Here is a 20,014-nt window from a genome sequence, read left to right as displayed (position 1 = left end):
GAGTGTTCAGTGACTCCAAAAACACAAAAACCTTTGGGGGGTTTTGGAGGATGAAGTATCCAGCAGGCAGGACACCTTTCCCACCCCAAACAGGTGGTCCCTGAGGAATATTTTTTAGTCAGACACCATTCTAAGTGGTGGCAGAAGCAGTCTGTAAATAGTCATGGCTGCAGACCCTGGGCTGTCAGAGCCTGGAATGGTTCCTGTGAGGTTCCAGTGAGCAGAAAAACAAACAGAAGACTGACCCAGTCATGAGCAGCCCACAAGAGGCCCTCACCAAACATCAGAAACAATTATTTAAGTACTTAGAAAGCTAATAAGCTGCTCGTGGCAATTCCAAAAGCACTTAATGCCCACCTCTTCAGTCCCTACTTCTTAGAAATAATTATCTTTGTTTTTCTCTGTTTTCTCATTTCTAGACCTTTTCCTGTAAATAATGATCAAATTCTTTCTATTTCTGGTATATGTTATGTACTTCAAGTAAGCTGCTTGATACAGCCTCTTGGAAAAGAAAGCCAATAGTCAACATACCTTTTTTTGGTCAACATTCCTTTTTGGGTTGTTTGTTTGCTGCAACTGGTCACGCCCCAAATATTGCAAGGCTTTTAACTGACCAGGGTTAGGACTTTGGAAGGTGCTCAGGGAAACTTTTCTGTCCTTGGAGAAAGGGATTAACTTGAGCCTGAAGTGCACAGTGGTGAGAACAACTTCCTCCTGCCCATCCTCAGCCCTGCAGGTTTTACTGCCCATGACTTACAATCCTCCAGACCCTGCAGCCAGTTATGTTATTTAGATCAGAATCCTGTGCTTGACCTGAAACCTTGTTTAACCAGTAACTCCTCAGCTGAACTAGTCTGCTATTCCTCACTGGAGTGGATGTTCTGTAGCACATTGTGACAGGGAAGCTGAGGAACCCTGAGTTTAGCTGGGGCTGGCCACAGGAGGTTTATTCAGCCTTCAGTGGGAAGTGTTTATAAAGGTAGCTCCAGTTTTCTGGGTATCCTCATACAGACCAGCTTCACACGTGGAGCAGCAGCTCTTCCTCTGGGGGATTTTAGTGGTGCTAGTGACTAGAACAACTTGAGCTGATCTTTTAGACAGGTCTCTGTTGAGCCAGACACCTGGGATTGATTTTTCATTTCTTTGTCATCTGCCTGAGCCATTGCATGGAAATTCTCTTCCTTACTAACCAGGTTCTCCCTCAAGGCAGTTCATTACCTCCCATTAAAGCTAACTCCAGAATCTTTGCAGAAGAAAGAGCCCCAAATATTCTTTCAGATCCCTTCTGTGCTTCACAGGTATCCTTCCACCTCATTTGTCTTCTCTCCTTCACATAAGCACCAGTTCAGCCCTGATCCTTCACAAGGCTGGCAGACATTCACACATTTCCTTTCCCCACAAGGTTGCTGCCTCATGAGAAGCCCAAACATCTCCTGGTCTGGTGGTTTTCACTTTCCTAGTGGCAAGACTTTGCAGTGAGCCCTGTCTTCTCCCCAGCAGTTCTTGTAAAGGGGAGTTTTCTCTGCTCCCCTTGCAGCCCCCAGGATGCTTTCTGCAAGCTCTCCTGCTCCTCCTGCCACCACCATGCCCAGAATACCTGCTGGCTGCTCCCTAGGGTCACTGGCAGTAGCTGAGCTCCCTCTGTGCCAAGGGATGCACAGTTATGAACAATGGTTGCACTAGGTATGGCCAGTGAATTGCACTTCTGCAAAGAGAGAAATAAGAGCAGCTTAATAAAGAGAATAACTTTTAATAGGCAGTTATTTTTTTTTTCTTGACACACCGTGATGGTTTCTGAACAAATTTTGCACAAATATATATATATATATATATTTCATAATCTTTCTCTGATTTTTTTTTCTACTGTCCCTTCAGTGTGATGCCACATGCTACAAAATACTTCTTTTAAATCAACATGAAAATCCTCCACTGTCTGGGTTTTTTTGGTTTGTTTTTTTTTTTCCCCACAGTAAGCTTTATCAATCAGGAATTTCAATAGTTACAGATGCCCAGTAGCATATTTTAGATGGCCTGACCTGTCCAAAGTAAGCATCCAAGACTCCTCTGCTCCTGAGCAATCCGAGTGATCCAGGAATACCAGAGTGAACCCTGTCAGTTCAGCTGCAGCCTGGAGGACACTTATTGGTTCCCTATTTCTTACAGAGCTTCATAGAAAGTTTCTCTTGGTGCCACTAAGACAGAGGATTATAGGACACACCCAAGCAGAAGTAAAAGCAATGGTCAGACACAAGGAAATGAACACTTTTCAGCTTCACATAGAAACATCAACTAACAAATCTGCTCAATCTCTTACCACACTGCCAGAGAAGCTTTGTTATTTCACAGAGGGAAATCCTAGAGAGCAGCTCCTCCAAAGCATTGTATCAATAGGTTTCAAAACTCAGATCATCACCCTGACTCTTGGTCCTGCTCTTCCACTGCCAGGTGCCTTCTTTCCATTTGCCAATAAAACAATGGAGGTTCTTGGCATGCTACCAGAGCCAGTGGATTGAGACTGAGCAGATGCTCACAGTAATATCATTTTCAAACATTTCTCTTTCTAGAAAAGTAGGATACACTCAGGTAGAGGCACTGCTTGATAGCTTTGAATTGCCAGCTCTGTACAAATTAAGAGAGTCCGTAATTAGCACTTGAAACACTCTTTAAACTTCCAGAGTTACTCAACAACCCACAGGAATCCCACACATTCCTTAGAACAGAGAGAAAAAGGTTCACATGGGCATTTCCTTATCTTGCTGATGCCTTTCTTGCCCCCCAGGCTGTATATGAGGCACAGGTGATGCAGTCAGCCAAGAACAGGTGAAAACAAACTATCTTGCCTGCTACATCACAAGGAGCATCTCCAATAATTCACAGAACTTCAAAGAGCCTCAGTGCAAGGTATATTTCCCCCTTCACAGAAAAAAAGCACACCCCCCACCCAGCATTTCCCCCAAGCATCCCAGCCTGTAAACAATGATGACAAGCAAAGTATGTGCTACAGTCAGGAGTCCCATGGAAATCACTGAGTTCATTTTCATAGTGGCAATTTGCCCTGTACTGTTTCAAGGGTCAGGCCCTGGTTGTGTTTTGCTACATACAATTAAAAGAACCCTATCTACCCTAAATTCAGAGTATGCTAACATCTTCCTGTGTGTGCAGAAAATATTTTAGTAACTACTATGCAAACACCACCTGATTTTTTACATTCTTTTCAACCTCCTTGAAAGTTTTTCAGCTTTTACTATATGTGAAAATAAATACATATGATATACCAGTTATTAAGCCATCAAAAAAATTATGTGTCATTCCAAAAGGGTCAGGAGACACTTGAGATTTACAAGTCATGAGCTGGTCATTAACCCAAGTGTCCTGCTTGGTAAAAAGCTTCTGCTGCTCCACAGTTTCTGTGCAACTGCAACTCTGGTGGCATCTTCCTGCACATTGGGGTTAAACAGGCAGCTTGACACCTGAAAAGACAGCAATATCTCAGGGTTATTATTTCAGGCAAGGCTTCTCAGGAATGTAAGAGTAAGCTGAAATGGACAACACAGAGTAAATGCAACCTGAGACAGACAATAAAGAGTAAATCCATTGTCCAGGATATTGTCCTGCATCTGCACAAACAGAACCACCTCTGGGTTTTCAGCACTGTAGGCAAAATTGCATTCTGCTGCTCTAGTTCAAGGGACAAAAAGTCTTATTTTGTCCTTACTGCTGTTATCAGGAAAGCTCAGAGAAAAAAGAAGAGGCCAAAACCATTGAAGAAGGATGTTTTCCAAAAGGGTCTCTCTGTATTTCAGGCCAACCAGATGTGACTGAGTCAGGGTGGTGGGACCTCCAGTGAGGGTGGCTGGCTGGGCTGTGCCATCTGGTTCCTCAGGCCATTCTCCTCTACCTTCCCTGCAGCCAGTTCCTCTCCCACCCTCAGGAAAGGACCCCATTTTCCCACAAACGAGAGGAGATGCAGTGCCCACATGATGAAGAGGGGGTTTCAGAGGTGGTCTAGCACATGTAAATACACTGCTCAACACCTGCCAGTTTTGCACATCAGCCACCAAGGATTCCAGGACATAAAAACCACCTCAACAAAAGTGTCTGCACCAGCACAGCATGGAACAGACACAGACATTTCATACAACCAAAGAGGCTGAACTCTTCTGGTACCAAGCTCCTTTTTTTTACATCTTAAAAAAAAAAAAATCTCTCCTCAGAAGAGTAAAAAGGAAAATTCACCTGGAGAATTACAGCCAGGGAATGCTGAACATTAAATCCAAAGGCTGTTCCAAGAAAGGTCTTTCTCTTTGAGGTGGCAGCTTCTTCCTTCCATTTCCCTGCCCTCTGTATGTGATGTGTGCTCAAGCCCAGTTCTGTTGTGCCAGCTCCCTGGGCTGCTGCCAGCTGAGGTCCTGGCTCTCCTTGCTTTGCATTTGTAACCCTTTTCTTTAGTCTTGTGGCACAATAGTGAGACTAAGCAGCATCCCTGAGCCTACCAAACACAGCCCTTCCAGGATGAGGAGACAAAAGCAATAAACTTACAGATTTACTGCTGAGGGGTGAAGAGCTGCCGAGTTTTGCTCTTGCCCTGGGCTGAGTGCTCTCCTGAGGAACAGAACATACATTGGCATCAGTGAAATGTGCAGAGACAACAGGACCTGTGTGTGAACACATCACCACCCACTCTACACACCAGCCAGGCCAGCAAAAACTGTCCACACAACAGATTTTTACCACTCTCTGCATTTTACAGATTATTTCCCTTATGATTTGCTCTGAAATGATGGGTTACGAATCCCAAGGATTTCCAAGATGGTTCTCAGGGGGCTAGAAAAGGCATAAGACTTTCCCTTTTAACTATGATTAGAACACTAAATTATAAACAGCAAAAGATGCAACTAGAAAATTGATTTTATATTAAAAAAATAAATTAATTTTTGCTGATACTGCTGACAGCAGCTCAGTTCCTCCAAAGCAGAAAAATGAGCATTTAACAATGTCAGTCTAGAGCCAGTTCTCACTCCTCCTTCCCTGAGGAAGTGCAGCTGCTGCCAGCAATTAAAGGCAGAGAAATGAGCCTCCAGATGAGGATGTGTTTACAGTTGTCCTGTTTCCAAGCCTGTGTCCCAGGAATGGCAGTGGAATTTCTTTGCATGAGAGATCCGTGCAGGGAGATGAACATTCCAGCAAAACTGAGTGTGTATTAAAAAGCTTGCAGGTGATTTAGAGCCTGGGGTTGAAAGCTGTAATAGGAACTTGGGTTACAACAACTTCACTGATCAGGTATTCAAATAATTAGCAGTCAGAATGAACAGTTGTATTCCTGAAGAAAATAGACAAGACTCATCAATGGCTTTTTGGACAGCTTTTCTTGGCAGCAAAAAGAGCTGTTCAGTTTAGTTCAGCCTTTTGTGGATGAGTAGAAAACTTGGTATCTAATGAGGTCCAATGAGAAATACCAAAATGGTTCAACAACAACATGCTGGGATGGTGTTTGCTTCCCAAGTGTCCAATTTTGAGTAAAATTGTTTTAAAAACATTGTAATGTGTTGCTTAGTTAGAGCTTCAGAAATTCTGATGATGTTAAATTTCAGCTGCAAAGGACTTCTGCAGCTACTTCAGTAATTCATAACACAATTTTTAAGAGAAAAGGAAAGCACAAGTTTCAGGTAGAAAGTAAAACTAAACAAGTCAGACAGTTCAACAAGATTGAAACATTTTTGGGAGGTGAAAAGTTTTTGTTAGATAAAGATATTATCATTTTGAAAAATTAAAATAAGGTGATCAATATTTTGATCAAATATTTTAGTTTTACCCTGACAAAGGAACGAGATTTTTAAGAACTTGCATTTTTTTTAGTTCACTTTTGATTCTTCCTCTATTATTGCTTCCTTCTGTGTGTTCCTACTTGCCTTGTTCAACCCAGAGAAACAGGAGATTTAACAGGGGTTGAGGAGGAGAAATGGGGAAGATTGCTTAAAAATGTAGGAGAAATTCATTAAGATATATAACCATGGAGAAATTAATGTTCAATAGCTGTAATAAATAACAGCTATTATCATGATGAACATCTATATTATTATTATGGTTATCAGCTCCACTCTGAGCTGGTTGCTCCTTTGCCTGCTGGACACTCACATGCCCTGTGCAGATTTTCTGCTGCTCTGGACACAACCCCTGGGAATAGTGAACTGGAATATCAATTCCTCCTGGAATATCAGTGGTTGCCCAGTGAGGGTTGGATGCAGGCAGGGATGCTCTCTGGGGCTTTGCCACTGCACTCCCAAGAGGGCAGAATCCTGCAAGAGTTGTGAAATGAAACCAAGTCATCACTGCTCCATGGTGGCACATGCCAGGAAGATTTTTACATTACAAAACTTATTTTACAGAAATCTGAAGGGTTTTACACTCCAGGATATAATCCAGTAGTGTCAGCTGCCAATTCAGTGATGAAGAGAGAACAAGTACAGAGTAGGGCAGTCACCCAGATGCTCGGATAAGAGAAACAAGGGTAACACTTGTTTTTAGACACAGGGCTGCAGTATGCCCTAAGACTGCACAGAGAGGTGTTCAGAACAATTTTGGAGCCTAATGGTTCAGCAGTTTGATGTTGTGCTAAATACCCAGTAGCAACACAAAGAGCAAGTAAAGAGAACCATTCAGGCTTGTTGCAAGTGGGCAGTTTTATTGATCTCCAAACAGCCTTAACAGGCAGAAATTCTGAGACTGCAAAAAAAACCCAACCAGAACCAAACTAGCCCCTAAGCTATCACCCACTAAAACCAAGTCCTTGCATCCCATAAAGGAAATGAAAACCAAATAGTTGTGTTTGGTATTTTGTTAGGACAGATGACATGTTAATTGACTGGAGGCCTTATTTCCCACTGAGCTGCTTGCCAAGGCAGACAGTCTGCAGTGCAGGGCTCAGCCAGGCTGCAGGGGATTATCTGCATGGGCTGGAGGCTGCTGGCAAGAGACAGGGGGTCAGGAGTTCCAAGAGGAGCAAAACTGCTGGGCAGCACCCAGGAAAAGTGACTTTTGCTGATTCTGGATTCCCCACTTAGTGAAGGGTGACACACTTAAACTCCAGTGCTGGTCAGCAGGAGGCAGAAGGCATAAAGAGAGCCCTGAACCACCAGCTTCTCATGCCATAGCTCTGCAGCATCCTGCACACAGGGAACCTCATGTTGGCTGAGCCCACTTGATAGGAACTATGGCAATCACATGCTGGTCATGGCTTGAAAGCTCACTGCACAGTCACCTGCTTTGCTAAATAAATGAGTGAACTGCAGGAAGTGGAGAAGCAGGGGATGGAAGAAAGTATTTGGTGCAGTTACCAAAGCACTGCCATCTGCAGAGCTGTGAGTGCAAAGTCACCCCCATTACCTGTGCTCCTGCCTTGTGACACCTCTCCTGATGCAGCAGGAGCTGGGGGCTCACAGAGGTTGGCAGAGGGCAGGGAGAAGCCAACCTCATGTATATCACACACTGCTACAAAAACTGAAAGAAATGATGCACAGTTTGAGACAGAGGCCTTAGGAGAATTATCTTGAAAATGAAATTGGATTGATGCTGACACAGAAGTTTTAGTTGACATGCAAACTCTTCCTTTAAACCTCTTATCCTCTGATGTTACAGAATGACAGAATGTCTTGGGTTGGAAGACACCTTCAGCCTTTGACCAACACCAGAAGTTCACCAGCAATGCTGTACCCTTTGACCAACACCAGAAGTTCACCAGTCATGCTGTACCCTTTGACCAACACCAGAAGTTCACCAGTAATGCTGTACCCTTTGACCAACACCACAAGTTCACCACTGATGTTGTACCCTTTGGTAATTTCTGACTGAAACTGGATTCAAACACAAAGACCTTGGCACTATGAGGTCTGTAAACACTTCTGTCAAGCACTACAGAGGGATCTGCAGCAGAACTAAGTTATTGCCCCAGGATGTCCCAGGGGATATAACAAACTCAGGGAAACAAAAACCACTGAGAAACCTGAAACACCACAGATAGACACAGCCTCAGGTTGCTGCCCAGCCACAGACTTCTGCACACATCCTCCCCTAAAACACAGCCATGCTTAAAAAGTATCAGGACAGGGAAAATGCAATAGGAAAAAATCTGTATTCACAGCTCCTGGTCCTTCAGCATTATTTGTTTCAAGTGCATGGGAAGTAGACTGAGCACACAGATGCTGAAGACTCTCAAAGCTAATTGTTTAAGCAGGAAAGTAAGAGTATTTCAATGAAAATGCAAGCTTTCCTTCCTGATTAAAATTTCACTTGTGCTGTATTTGATTTGACTTCTCACTCTCACAAATATACTCCTTTATGACTGTTAATGTTCCATCCTGATGGCAGAGTGTGTGAATAAGTAATGAGCACACAGCCAGCTGAAATTACAGGCTGTAGAAAGCCAGTTTTGGAACTCTGAAACAAACAGTTCTTAGTCTCACCTTTGTGGAAGGCTATTGTATTAATCTCCCTGCAGTTTCCTCCCTGCCCTCCATTCGATTCTGAGTCTGAATGTATTATTCAGAGTACACACACACTGCAGAACAGGGTAATATCAAAGAGAGTTAGTAGGTCATATCACTGTGACAGAAAATCTGTGACCTGGGCAAAGCCTTCTCTGACGTTATTGGGAAAGCTGGAAGAAAAAGAATATATAAAAAACAGCCTTTGACATAAAAAATAGGTTGTACTGCATCTCAGAGTGCACTGTAAGAAAAAATGGGCTGTACTGTTATTTCACAGTTATATCTGCTGCTGAGAAATTACTCACAAGTGGCAATCTGTTTTGGGGCAAAGAATTAAAGCAAGTTTTTCACAAAATATGATTGCAGAAACCTATTTTTTTTATAAATGTAATAAAACTACCTTTGCAGACACAGGAATCTACAAGTCTGGTTTTACCCTGCTGGCCTGAAAGAAGGAAGGGTGCATTACAGATGCTGGAGAAGAGCACTGAGCAGGACCCAGAGCCTGGATGTGCTGGCTGGGCTTGGGGTGGGCCATCTCAGAAAGGCTGGGAAGTTGGCAAACCCTCCACGGATGGAAACAGCACCTGGCCTTCAGGGGGCTCTGACTCTCAGAGACTGCTTGAAAAACTCTTGTAAACATGCACAGCTCACAAACAGAATTAAAAATAGAGAAGGAAGCATCCACTGTTTCAGGTTTTTGGGCTTTGCTCAAAGCTATCAGCTGGAGGTGTGTGCAGTCACCTCTTTGTGGTGTGAGTAAACACAAACACAATCCTACCACGAGTGGCAAAAAGCAAAGAGACTTTATTCTTCATTTGCTCTGAAGAAAGAATACAAAGCTGGAGACCATTGTACAGTACAAGATCAAAAACCAGAGTATCAGAACATGAGAAAGAGAAGAAAAGGGAAGCAGATACTTGATCTATATCTTTGTTGTGAGGGGACACTTTTCTATGAAGAATCTTCTAGTTTTTCTACCTAGAGGATAAAAAAAAGACATTGAGAGTACAGCTCACAATAGGAAAAAGAACTAATCTGTCTCATAGCCTCAGAGCAGCAGAACATCCAGCTCCTACTCTCTGAGCACACAGGGTGCCAGCAGCCTGCTCTCTGCTGACCTGCACTGCTTATCTTGCAAGGGAGAGGAGATGGGAAGGGAATTTTCAGTGATGGATTGCCTCACCTAGAGACCTGCCTTCTTCACCTGGCCATGCAGGCATCCACTTTGACCCTAGACAAAATGAGAGAGAGATGAAACTACCAATGAATGGCAAGAAGCCCCCTGGCCTGCTCTGGAACTATGGGCCCTGGCAGGGCTGAGGCTCCCCAGGCTGGGGACCTAATGAGGTAATAAATAAAGATTTCTTACCTCCTTAAATGCCATGGTCCCTGCTCAGGTGTGCACAGCATAACAGAAACCAAGGAGAATAATCCTCTACCTCAGCTCAAGGTTTGTCCCATGTTACCACAGTCACAGGCAGAATAATTAAAAGAGTCCCAGCCTTTGGAGATTGATGGAAAGCAGTGATGAAGATATTGTCATCCAGCCCCAGAATTTCAGAAGATCACAGGATTTTTCAGGTCCAGCCCCTAGCACCACAGTGGGCTGTCTCATTAGGTGCTGAACTTGGTGTGTATTCCAATGGCTGAGGCAAGTTTTTGTGCTGAGTCACAGCAAGGACTTGGTTTCTTCTGTGAGGATTTTGGTGCTCAGTCCCTTATGTGTAGTACAGCCATCAGCCTCTGACATAAAAGGCCAGGAATCCTCAAGGCCTGTGCAGAGAAGGCTTTGGAAATTCAGGAAGTACAGAGGAATGTTGCAAGGACAAACCAGGATCATCCCAAAAGTGACAGAAATTATGGCCTCCAATTAATCTATGCCATGAAATCCCACGGATCTTCAAGGCAGGTAGCTTACCTTCTGCAAGGGATGCATTCAAAAAATGTTATAAAAATCCCCAGGCAGGGAGCAGATCCAGCTGAAGAAGTAGGTAATGGCTCTAAGGTCATTACTGCTGTTAACCAACAGCAGCTTTTGGAAGAGCTGCTGAGCATATGGGGAATGCTGGTTCTGCATCTGCAACACCACTTGGTACTGCCCTGCCACCTGAGAGCACCTCCAGAGCCTGACTGATCCCTTCCACCAGGGTGATCACAGCAAGTTCCAGGTGTGACACAGGGGACAGCTCAGGTGTCTCCTCAAATGTCCATGCCTGCCAGGTACATTTTCCTAACTTTGTTTACTAGCAACTAGCAGTGTTCATTTGTGGCCAGTGGATGTCCTGGGCAGTCACAAGGCAGCTATGTCCCATGTCCCCATCCCCAGCCACCACCCACACCAGATACCTCACCCAAAGCTGAGCCACATCAGCTTTCACACATTCCATGTCCTTCCAGCACTGAGCAGGCAGCAACCCTGGAAGCCAGTAAGTCATATCCTACTTATCATCTCAACACTGGTTAGGAAACATGCCCTAAGGAATCATCCTCTGCTCAGCTGCCACGTTGAGTACCTGAAATATTACACCACTTGACACATTTCTATAGAGCTGGAGCTGAATACTGAGCAGGTATCCTGCTGCTATAAAAGCCCTTCATATATTTTACCTGTGTTAGAATGGGCACCCCAGGAAGGGCCATAAAACATTACTCAGGTATCAGTTTCTATCAAGCATCATTCATCTGTATGGAGTAACTTCAGCCAAACTGCTACTCATCAACCTTTCTGAAGAATTTCCAGCCCTCAGCACTTTCTGTGAGTCCTTCTTTCAGGGTGCTTTTTATTTAAGAAGTGTCTCTAAAAACCCAGGGAAAAGCAGGACTTCCATTTTAATGTTGAAACATATAAAAATGTAAGAATTCAAGAAAACAGCAGCTAGTTTAAATATGAATTGTATTCATGAGAAGAGGGCAAGAATCTTGTCTTCTAAGTGGTTATGACTCAGACTTTCCAATTATAGCATGCATACATCACACTTCAGTAACAAAAAGAGTATCAAGCATCCTCTGGGTGGAAGAAACTCAGATACTTGGTGGACCAGTAGCTGATTAGTAGGCACCAGACTTCATCCTGTGAAAAAAACAGTGAGCCTGACTCTTTCCTCATTTACCCTGCTGTGAAACACAAATAATTCCACTCCTGTCAATAAAGTTACTTTTTGTTGTTGTTGTTGAAACTGGTATGAGTTTTTTGAGCCATCAAAAGATGGCTACAAATTGCAGTTTCTGGCTTCATTCAGCTTTTAAAAAAAAAACAAACAAAACTATGGTTTAAATGTAAACATACACACTGCTCCATATATCTTAAAATCAAGCTAAAGGTCCATTCAAAAGACACATAATTTAAAAAAAGGCAACTAAAAAAATCCCAAATCACAAACCTCTGAAGTGCCACAACATAGTTTGCATTTGTGCAGCAGCAATGGGGCAAAAAAAGCTGCTGGCAGAGCTGCCCTGGGGGTCTTTGGGATTGCACAGGAGCTGCTCAGAACTGCAGAGTAGGTTGTAACATGAAAACTGTGACTCCCCAGCAAGGGGAGGACAGCTCAGATCAAGTGGTGTGTTCCAGAGGATTTCTGGAGAGTTTAGAGGAAAGGGGAGAGCAGCTGCAGGAAAAACTCTGAAATGTCAGGAGGGAAAACCCTCCTGACAGAAACCTTAAAAGAAAAAAACAAAAACCCCAACCCCCCAAAAAAGGGTTTTATACCTAAAAAAGCATACAGTAATGGGCTGTTTTTCCTGGAGGGCTTCTGAAGATGACACAGGAGCAAAGGTGGGAGCTATATGGCTAAAGAAATCAATTGCAATGGGTGAAGGGGGCAGTTTCACCATGAGTAGCTCTACCATGAGGTGATTTGAGGGTTGAATTATTTTTTTGTGTGTGTGTCCTGTTTGTGTTGAGTAGCTGGGAATCAGATTAGTTGGAATTTTGTTCTGTCTTATTCTGTGGTACTCCATTTCTTGCAAAACCTGTAACTGCACCCATCTCTCAGCTGGCAGTGATGATTTGTCCCTGTTGTGCCTGTTATCTATAGCCTCTGCTCCTTTAGCTTTTATTGCAGACAGATTTTGCAAGGATCTGGAAATGAAGCAGAGGACAGAGGAATCTGCCATGAGAGCAGGACTGTGAATCCAAAGCTTGGCTGGGCACAGGGCTGACTGAACTCTGCCAACACCAGCTCCAGCAGAGCCCTGGTTACACACACCACTGACACTCCTGGCCCCTGGAATATCCCCAATCCCCAGAGTTCATGTAGAGCCAGATCTAGCTGAGAAACAGCATGAGCACCCTTACTTCTGAACATGCCTACCTGTAGGGCAGTGACCAGAACAATGTTAAGCAGTTATTTTCCCTAAGGCAGCCATAGCCATCACTTCCAGGTATCACCAGTATCACACTCAGTGCAGCTACACTGCAGCTCTGCAGGCTCCCAGCTGGGATTCTGCACTGCAAAGGAAAGGTTTGCAGTGACTTTGACCTGAAGATGGTTTTACTACTGGAGATGCTATCTCAAAGCTGCTCCTCTGCAGGCTCAGAGAGGCAGGCATACACACAGAAGGTACACTTACCAGTCTCAGGAGAAGTTGTCTTCACAGAAAGCAGTTTGACCCCTTCTTTATCTGACTGGGCCCTGTTGAAGAGAGAAAAGAGTGAAGCAGGCAGGCAGGATGCAGCTCAGCATGTACACAGGTCAGCTGAATAAAGCTCTAGGATTAGGAGGCAGCCCCTATGCCATTCTGCACAGACAGCCTTGGAATGGGCTTTGGGTGGGATCCTGCCTAAGTCCTCCTGCTGGAAAACACCACACACCAGTCCCTCAGAAAACACATTTCTCTTAAAAATATGTCATAAATCAAGTTGCAGGACTCCAGGTTCAATCCAGTGCTCCACGGAAGAAATTTATCTTGGGGGAAAAAGCAGGAGTCATCTTTTTCCCCTGTCAATACAAGGCTTTTAGTCAGGCTGAACTGCAAGAAGGGCACTTGATATGTTCAGGGAGTCAGGGTTAGCAGGCAAACCAGCAGCCCAGGTGCTGCTTTTGGCCATAGAAACCAGAGGGCCCCAGCCCAACTCAATTTATCTTCTAATGGTTCTTTCTCTGTTGCACTCTCCTGAAACTCCTTATGCCAATAATGTTTGAAGTCAGCCTCTGCAAATGCACTGGTGGAGAGAAGATGGAACAGAGGAAATTGACACACTGGGGGACAAGAGAAGAAGAAAAACAATCCAGAACCAAAAACCATTAAAAAGAGAGAAAACATGAACAGAAGATGGGAGGTGGGGAAGGAAGGGGGAAAACCCAATCAATGGGGCAAAAATTGAAAAAGAAAAAAAAAAAAAAAAGACAGGGCCAGTTGGCTTGTGGCACAGTATGAGCCAGTTAGTTGTTTCTTAAAGGATCCCCTGCAAAACACCTGAGAGTCACCACATTTCTATCCATGCTGGAACACAGCTGCTTATCATACATACAGGTGTACAGTGACTGGAAGCACAGCATTTCAACAGGACACTTCTCTCTCTGGGGTGGCCACTGCTTATTGTGCTTAGACAGAGAAAGACCAAGGAAAATCTCATGCAGAATCTGCTGCATTCACAAGTGCCCCACAACAGATCTCAAAGCAATGAAAAAAGAAGATTCAACCTACTGTTCAGTGCCATTCTCTTGTCTCTCTGGAAGAAGAAACAAAGTCAATGTCATTTTCATTGCTGGAACTCATTGAAGTGCACATTTAGACATAGCTATTGCAGCTGCTAGCAGAAGGCTTCATTGTGATTTTGCTGTGTTGCATTAAGTACATTAACAAAACCCACCAGCCTGAATACTAATTAGGACTTTTCTGGTTCTTCTCCCCAAAAGATAACCATGCCATCTATGAAGATGAACTGCTGCTGCTTGAATCAGCACTGCTGGCAATGAGGGAGAAGGAGATGTGTCTTGTGCAGGAGCAGAACAGAAGCCCATTTCCCTGCAGCTCCCAAGGCCCTGGGTAGCTGGCACAGAGGAGGTGAGCATGCAACACCTCTTGAGTACATAACAGCTGAGCCCAAGGATACAGGAGGAGGAGAGTGAGGGGACAAGCTGCCAGGCTCTGCTTTCCAGGGGGTTTAACCTGGCATGGCATCTGAGAACAGAGCCTGGCAATCCCTGATGATGAGAAATGGGTTTCTCACCCAAATGAATCATCCACTGAACAGACTGTGTTCTTGGGTGCAAATACAGATGGCAGATGGATGAGGCTGAAGGGTCAAACTAGAGCCCCAGAGCCAATTCTAGCCCCATGGCACAGGGCTCTCCATGAGCAGGGGAAGCACCCTGGGGAGACCTGAACAAATCCTGCAGGAAGCACCACAAGAATTGATGGAGTCTTTCTTCCCAGGGAATTTGCTGTACTGTGCCTGCTGGCATTTGTGCACAGGGGCAAGGAGAGGCTCCTCACCTCACATCTTTACCTCCTGACTCCAAATATTCAGTAATTTCCTAAGGAAGGATCACACCTTCCTCTGTCTGGGTCTGGTTTTCCATGTCATTGGTTAAATTGGTTGTGACACACTGTTTGCTTTGCTCTACAGCTTCACCACCCTGCTGTGATTTTGTATTTCCAAGGCCTGGTGATTTCACAGCTCTCCTGACTCACGCCAGCTCTCAGGGAGAGGAAAACCACAGTCTGGAGTCAGATCTGGGTTTTCACTTAATGGAGAATTACACTTGCCTGTGGCTTGCTCAGGCAACTCTCTGAAACATTTGGCAAATGGAATTTAATGGAATCACCCCCCCATTATTCTAAGTATTGCAGGGACAGCAGTGTGACAAAGGCTGGCTTTAGCTGATCTGTCAAAACAACTGCTCCTGAAAATACTGTTTGCTCAAGGGTTTTGTGCCCATGTGCATTATACTGTGAGTGGAAACTTTTACCTCTCTGTGTGTGTGTGAGTGTATCAGGCATTTCCTAAAAGAAAGAATTGATTTTTCTTTGCCTGTATCTCAACAGAGATGAAATAAAAATAGCAATTTGGTTAAACAAGATCTCCAAACTCTATTTCAAAAGTTTTCACTTCTTCTACCTGATTGACTGATTGTGTTAGCAGGGCTGTTTGTTAGCTCTTTGTAGCTGCAGAAGTGTGAACAAGAAGCTTTATGGCATTACATATTCTCCAAAAATCAGAGACATTTTTTCTCCCTCTGTTCTTCCTACTGATTTTGAACACAAAGTGTTACTTTCCTACTTTAGACAAAATACTTTGAAATACAGTAAGCTCTCCTATCAGGCTACTGCAACATCTATGGTAACCTGAACAGACCCTAGAGATCTTTTACTAATAAAAATACACATATCTTCTTTTCTTTTGTAGAGAAAGCAAACCAAATACCTGGAGTTTTCTTCTGACACACTCTGTACAAAGCCACCAGTGAGAAGACAGAAAGAGTAATGACTATCAGGGTGATGACAACTGGCAAGATAACACCTGCAAAGGAGGGAGAACAATCAATGTGTCAGTCATTGGGCCAGGGCTCAAGGTCCCCTCCAGAGCTTTTGTAGAAGTCTCATTTCAGTGCTAAATTTTTTATATATGCAAAAGATTTTTCCTTTTTTTTTTTTTTTATTATTATTTTTTCTTTATAAAATCAAGACACATCTGAAATTCAGCAATTGAAGTGATTCTTTCTCTTTTAACACTGAAAGCCCAGGAAAGACACCAAGGAGTTACACAACCCAGCAATGTTCCCCAACAGCACTTGCAACCAGGGATAGAAAACACAAGATCTCCTTTTTAAATGAGGACATTTCTCTTTTTTTTTTTATTATTTCCCACCATCTGCCATTTCCTGACAGGTGTTTCCCAGCCAAGAAGCAAAAAGGAAAGAATTATGTAACTAAGAGAAGCTTTCCTGGGGAAATACAGAAGCTCAGTTTCTCTCCCATTTATTTTATTTATATTTTTTTTTTCTGGTAGCAATTGGCCACATTCAAATGTAGCAGGCACTCTCTTGCCTGCTGGCCTCAGCCCTGTGATGGAGGAGGCTGAGCAGCAGCATTCCCCCAGCCTTCCTGCAGTTGTCATGCCCACCCTTTAGCTAGCACTACCACCTTTGATGGCTCTTGAAGCAATTAATATTTAATACTGATAGAGATGGGAGTCTGCATCACTGCAGCCAGAGGGAGAACCCAGAGACAAGTTTGCAGTTGGGAAAACATCAAATGTGTTTTGCTAGGCCAGTACTTTGGGTAGGAAAGAGCAGGTCTGCAGCAGTGCTCTTGCCCTAGAGATGCATAACATTAAAATAAAAGATGAAATAACATGCCTCATGCAAATATCAACTGCTTGAAGAGACTGCAGAAGACTCCCTCCTAGTCCTTCTCTCCCATGATAACAGGAACAGTTTTTATTAATAAAACAGATTCAAAACAATACATTCATATAATAGGTGCTCATAACAGCACATGAGCCACACCTTCATGTTTTCTTGCATCTCCTCCCACAGGGGATGGTTCTGTTCACCCTTTTTTGTTTTTTCAATTATATCACTTTGACCTCAGTCCTTGGGAAATAATTGTGTTGCTCTCCAGTGAGCATGGAGTCAACTTGTTAAGCTCTGTTTCTCTTTGAGAGCTTTGTAACACGCAGTTAAACTGGGTTTGTTTGGGGCTACGTCTGGCAAGGCTAGAAATAAAACTCCCAGTTCCATTTCTCTGCTGCTACAAAATCACTCATTGAAAGCCAAACTGATCAATAACTGAAAACTCAAGAGCTTGACAGTAAAGCAGGAACACTCACTGGAATAGTGGATAGCACTCTCAGTTCCTTTCTTGTTTCCAGAGCTGCTTCCAGTGCTGCCAGAAGCTAGATGTGCAGAAGAAATATTGCCTTTCAGGTTAACATGTCACTGCCACAACTCCCCAAACAACACCTCCTTGAAAAATTGCCATCCTAAAACAACTCCTGTGTCTCCAGTTCTGGTGCCATTTGTTACAGTCCTACAGTTCTGCTCAAGAATATAAACAGCTATAGTCCTTCTGCCCCTTTCATTTGTCTGCCCAAAGACTGAAGCCTCCTGGGGAAAAACGATCACTTTCTGTGTGCCTGTGTGGTGTCTAAACAGGAGAGCCAGAGCTGAGGCATGCTGGTGGTGGAGTGTAAGAAACAATATCTGTCTGGGACCCTTATCTCTGAAAAATCACTGCTTCTTTAAAGCAGAAGTGTGGCAGTCTGCTGAGGGCTGATAAGGTAAGGATGGAAACAGCACTACAAAGCAGCTCTACTCAATGAACTAAAGAGATGAAGGAATTAAACCTTTAACTCAGTTATCCACCACATTCACTGAAGTTTCTCACATGCCAGCCCACCATGTCTATTTTCACTGGATCTGGAAAGCAAACCTGGAAGATATTTTCCAGCCATGGAATGGACCTGGGATCAAAATAACAATTGGAGTAATGTGTCCATCAGGGTAACCAGAGGGACAAACTTCTTGCTGGCAGCAGCTAGAACTGCAGGTACCAGTAAAGAAGATCCTGGATTCCTGATAAGTCCAGAGAAGGGAAAATAGGACAAAACAGGTTTGCTAGCAGAGGAAACTCTCACCTTAGCTTGAAACCTGCTGCTCCTAACCACAGGAGAAGACTGAGAGCCACTGACAAGAACAAGCTCCTTGGTAAACACTATTTCCCATGGCATGACCCAATACTCCAGGCATCATTTTCCTTGTGCTCCCACCCCACTTTCTTTTCCCTCTCTGCTCATCCAGCATGGCACTCAGCTGAAGTCACAGCAAAGTTACTGACTGTGCAAGCTGAGCATCACTTCTCTGCTTCTCTGTGCTACCCCTCAGGTCCATTCTTCCCCCAGAGCCTCCTTGATCCCTGAATGTTTCCTTTTCCCAGGCTGTCCCACTCCCACCCCAGCCCTTCTTGCCAGTGTGCAGAGAACTCTTACCTGTTGATTTTGTTGGGGAGCTCAAGTGAAGGTCTGCAATAAACCAGAAGGAACAGGTTTGTTAGTGAGTGGTTTAAGGTCACATATCCAGAGTCTCTACAGCATGCAAACCAGGCTCACAAAGTGCTCCAGAACCCCACAAGAAATCCTGATCCAGAGCTGGCACTCAGACATTATTCCCAAGCCCAGGAAGTCTGTGTTGTGAAAGTCTGAAGACATCCCTTAGAGATGGGAGCAGAATCCAAAACACAACTAAACTGAGCTGTTATTCTGTTTAAGAGAAGAAAAACCTGAATTAATGGATATATTGCTAAAAGATTCCTTCTGCCTAAACGAAGGAAGTGCCTGGGAGTGAAGAGCTGGCATTTAACTGACAAATATGTGTTTTAATAAAGGAACCTTAAATGCCTAATTGAGACACATCTCCAAGTGTCACAGAACCCTTTAAAAATTCATCTTCATTAATTACTTTGGTGCTTTTTGTCAGCAGACTGCCAAGCAGCAGGAGCAAAGAGGCCCTGGTAATGAAGACAAAATGGACCTTGCAGAGCAATGCTGTGAGCAATGCTTCCTGACCTGCTGCTGCCAGCTCTCCCCAGCCCCTCCACAAGTTCTGAGGGCAGAACACTCATCTTTTGTTAGCTTCTTGTTAGTATGCTGCTGCTTTTCTGTGTCTAGACTGTGGCAGGCTTGGAAATGAAGGTGGCCATGGACACTTCAGAGCTGGAGGTCAGCCACAGCCAAGCATCCATCCACATAGTGCCTTTGATTACGTTGCAATAAATCAGTTCTGGGATCACTCTGCAGTCCCAGGGAGCTCAGCACCTCACTCATCCATGCCTCTGAGAATCCCCACATTTACTGGCAGTAAAACATTGATCTGTTTGTCCTAGACAGACTGCCTCTTGCCAGGGGTGAGTGGCTGGCACTCTAAGGCTTCTCACACTAGATTACTGGAGCTACAATATTAAAACAAAACCAACAGAAACCCTTAGGTGCTATATCCTTAGCAGTCATTCATTATTTTGAGGTAAAACCACAGAGTTTGGCCATCTTCTTCTAGGCTGAAGGGCACTGTAAATCCCTCTTGCTGGGTCTTTTCAGGGTTCACTGCTATCAGAGCATCTGTAGGGAATGTAGGGAACCTGACACCAGCACATGGGCCAGGTCTGAGCTGCACCAGGCTGGGAGACTCCAGAGGAAGCAGTGTGAAGGCAGCCACCACTCCAAGAGGGCACTGAGCTGCTGCCCTGCAGTCCTGCTCCTCCTCCTTCTCCTCCTCCTCCTCAAACTGGTGCCCCTGGGGAGTACAAATCCACCCTCACAGCCTCTCTGCACTTTCTGTGCCCTGGGCTGATGTTTTGCACAAAGACAGCTCCTCCACCAGAGCTGTAATACCAGGGAAGCACATTGTTCTACTCCTGCCAAGGTACTCTTTGAACACCAAAGTGGCTGCTCCTGTTTTTCCTCCTCTCTGCACCCACTGGGCTGCAAATAACCAGTTATGGTAGTGATGTAGAGGATGGAGCTTTAACTGCATTTTGATCATAGCCATGCACGAAAACCACATTTATGCTTAAAAGTAATCAGTAAG

General features: G+C 44.2%; 1 protein-coding gene across 4 annotated transcripts in view; it reads right to left on the bottom strand.

The window, feature by feature from the left end:
- Window positions 1-1,734: 1,734 nt before the first annotated feature.
- EMCN (endomucin) overlaps window positions 1,735-20,014 on the bottom strand; it is a 44,718-nt gene continuing 26,438 nt past the window's right edge. For 2 of the 4 annotated variants that reach the window (XM_030450260.1, XM_030450261.1), the window contains exons 6-13: window positions 18,421-18,453; window positions 17,263-17,328; window positions 15,856-15,951; window positions 14,133-14,157; window positions 13,056-13,117; window positions 7,384-7,497; window positions 4,540-4,602; window positions 1,735-3,470 (exon numbers count right to left, since the gene is read on the bottom strand). In XM_030450260.1, the coding sequence (XP_030306120.1) occupies window positions 4,544-4,602; window positions 7,384-7,497; window positions 13,056-13,117; window positions 14,133-14,157; window positions 15,856-15,951; window positions 17,263-17,328; window positions 18,421-18,453 (455 nt within the window). In that variant the 3' untranslated portion in view covers window positions 1,735-3,470; window positions 4,540-4,543. Of the gene's footprint in view, window positions 3,471-4,539; window positions 4,603-7,383; window positions 7,498-11,398; window positions 11,557-13,055; window positions 13,118-14,132; window positions 14,158-15,855; window positions 15,952-17,262; window positions 17,329-18,420; window positions 18,454-20,014 lie in introns of those variants that run through there. The other 2 variants (XM_030450262.1, XM_030450263.1) reach the window with 2 other exon arrangements.

The sequence above is a fragment of the Calypte anna genome, chromosome 4A (assembly GCF_003957555.1).
Source record: "Calypte anna isolate BGI_N300 chromosome 4A, bCalAnn1_v1.p, whole genome shotgun sequence".
Classification (NCBI taxonomy): domain Eukaryota; kingdom Metazoa; phylum Chordata; class Aves; order Apodiformes; family Trochilidae; genus Calypte; species Calypte anna.
The sequence above is the reverse complement of the archived record's forward strand: the minus strand, read 5'-3'. Positions and strand labels throughout refer to the sequence as shown.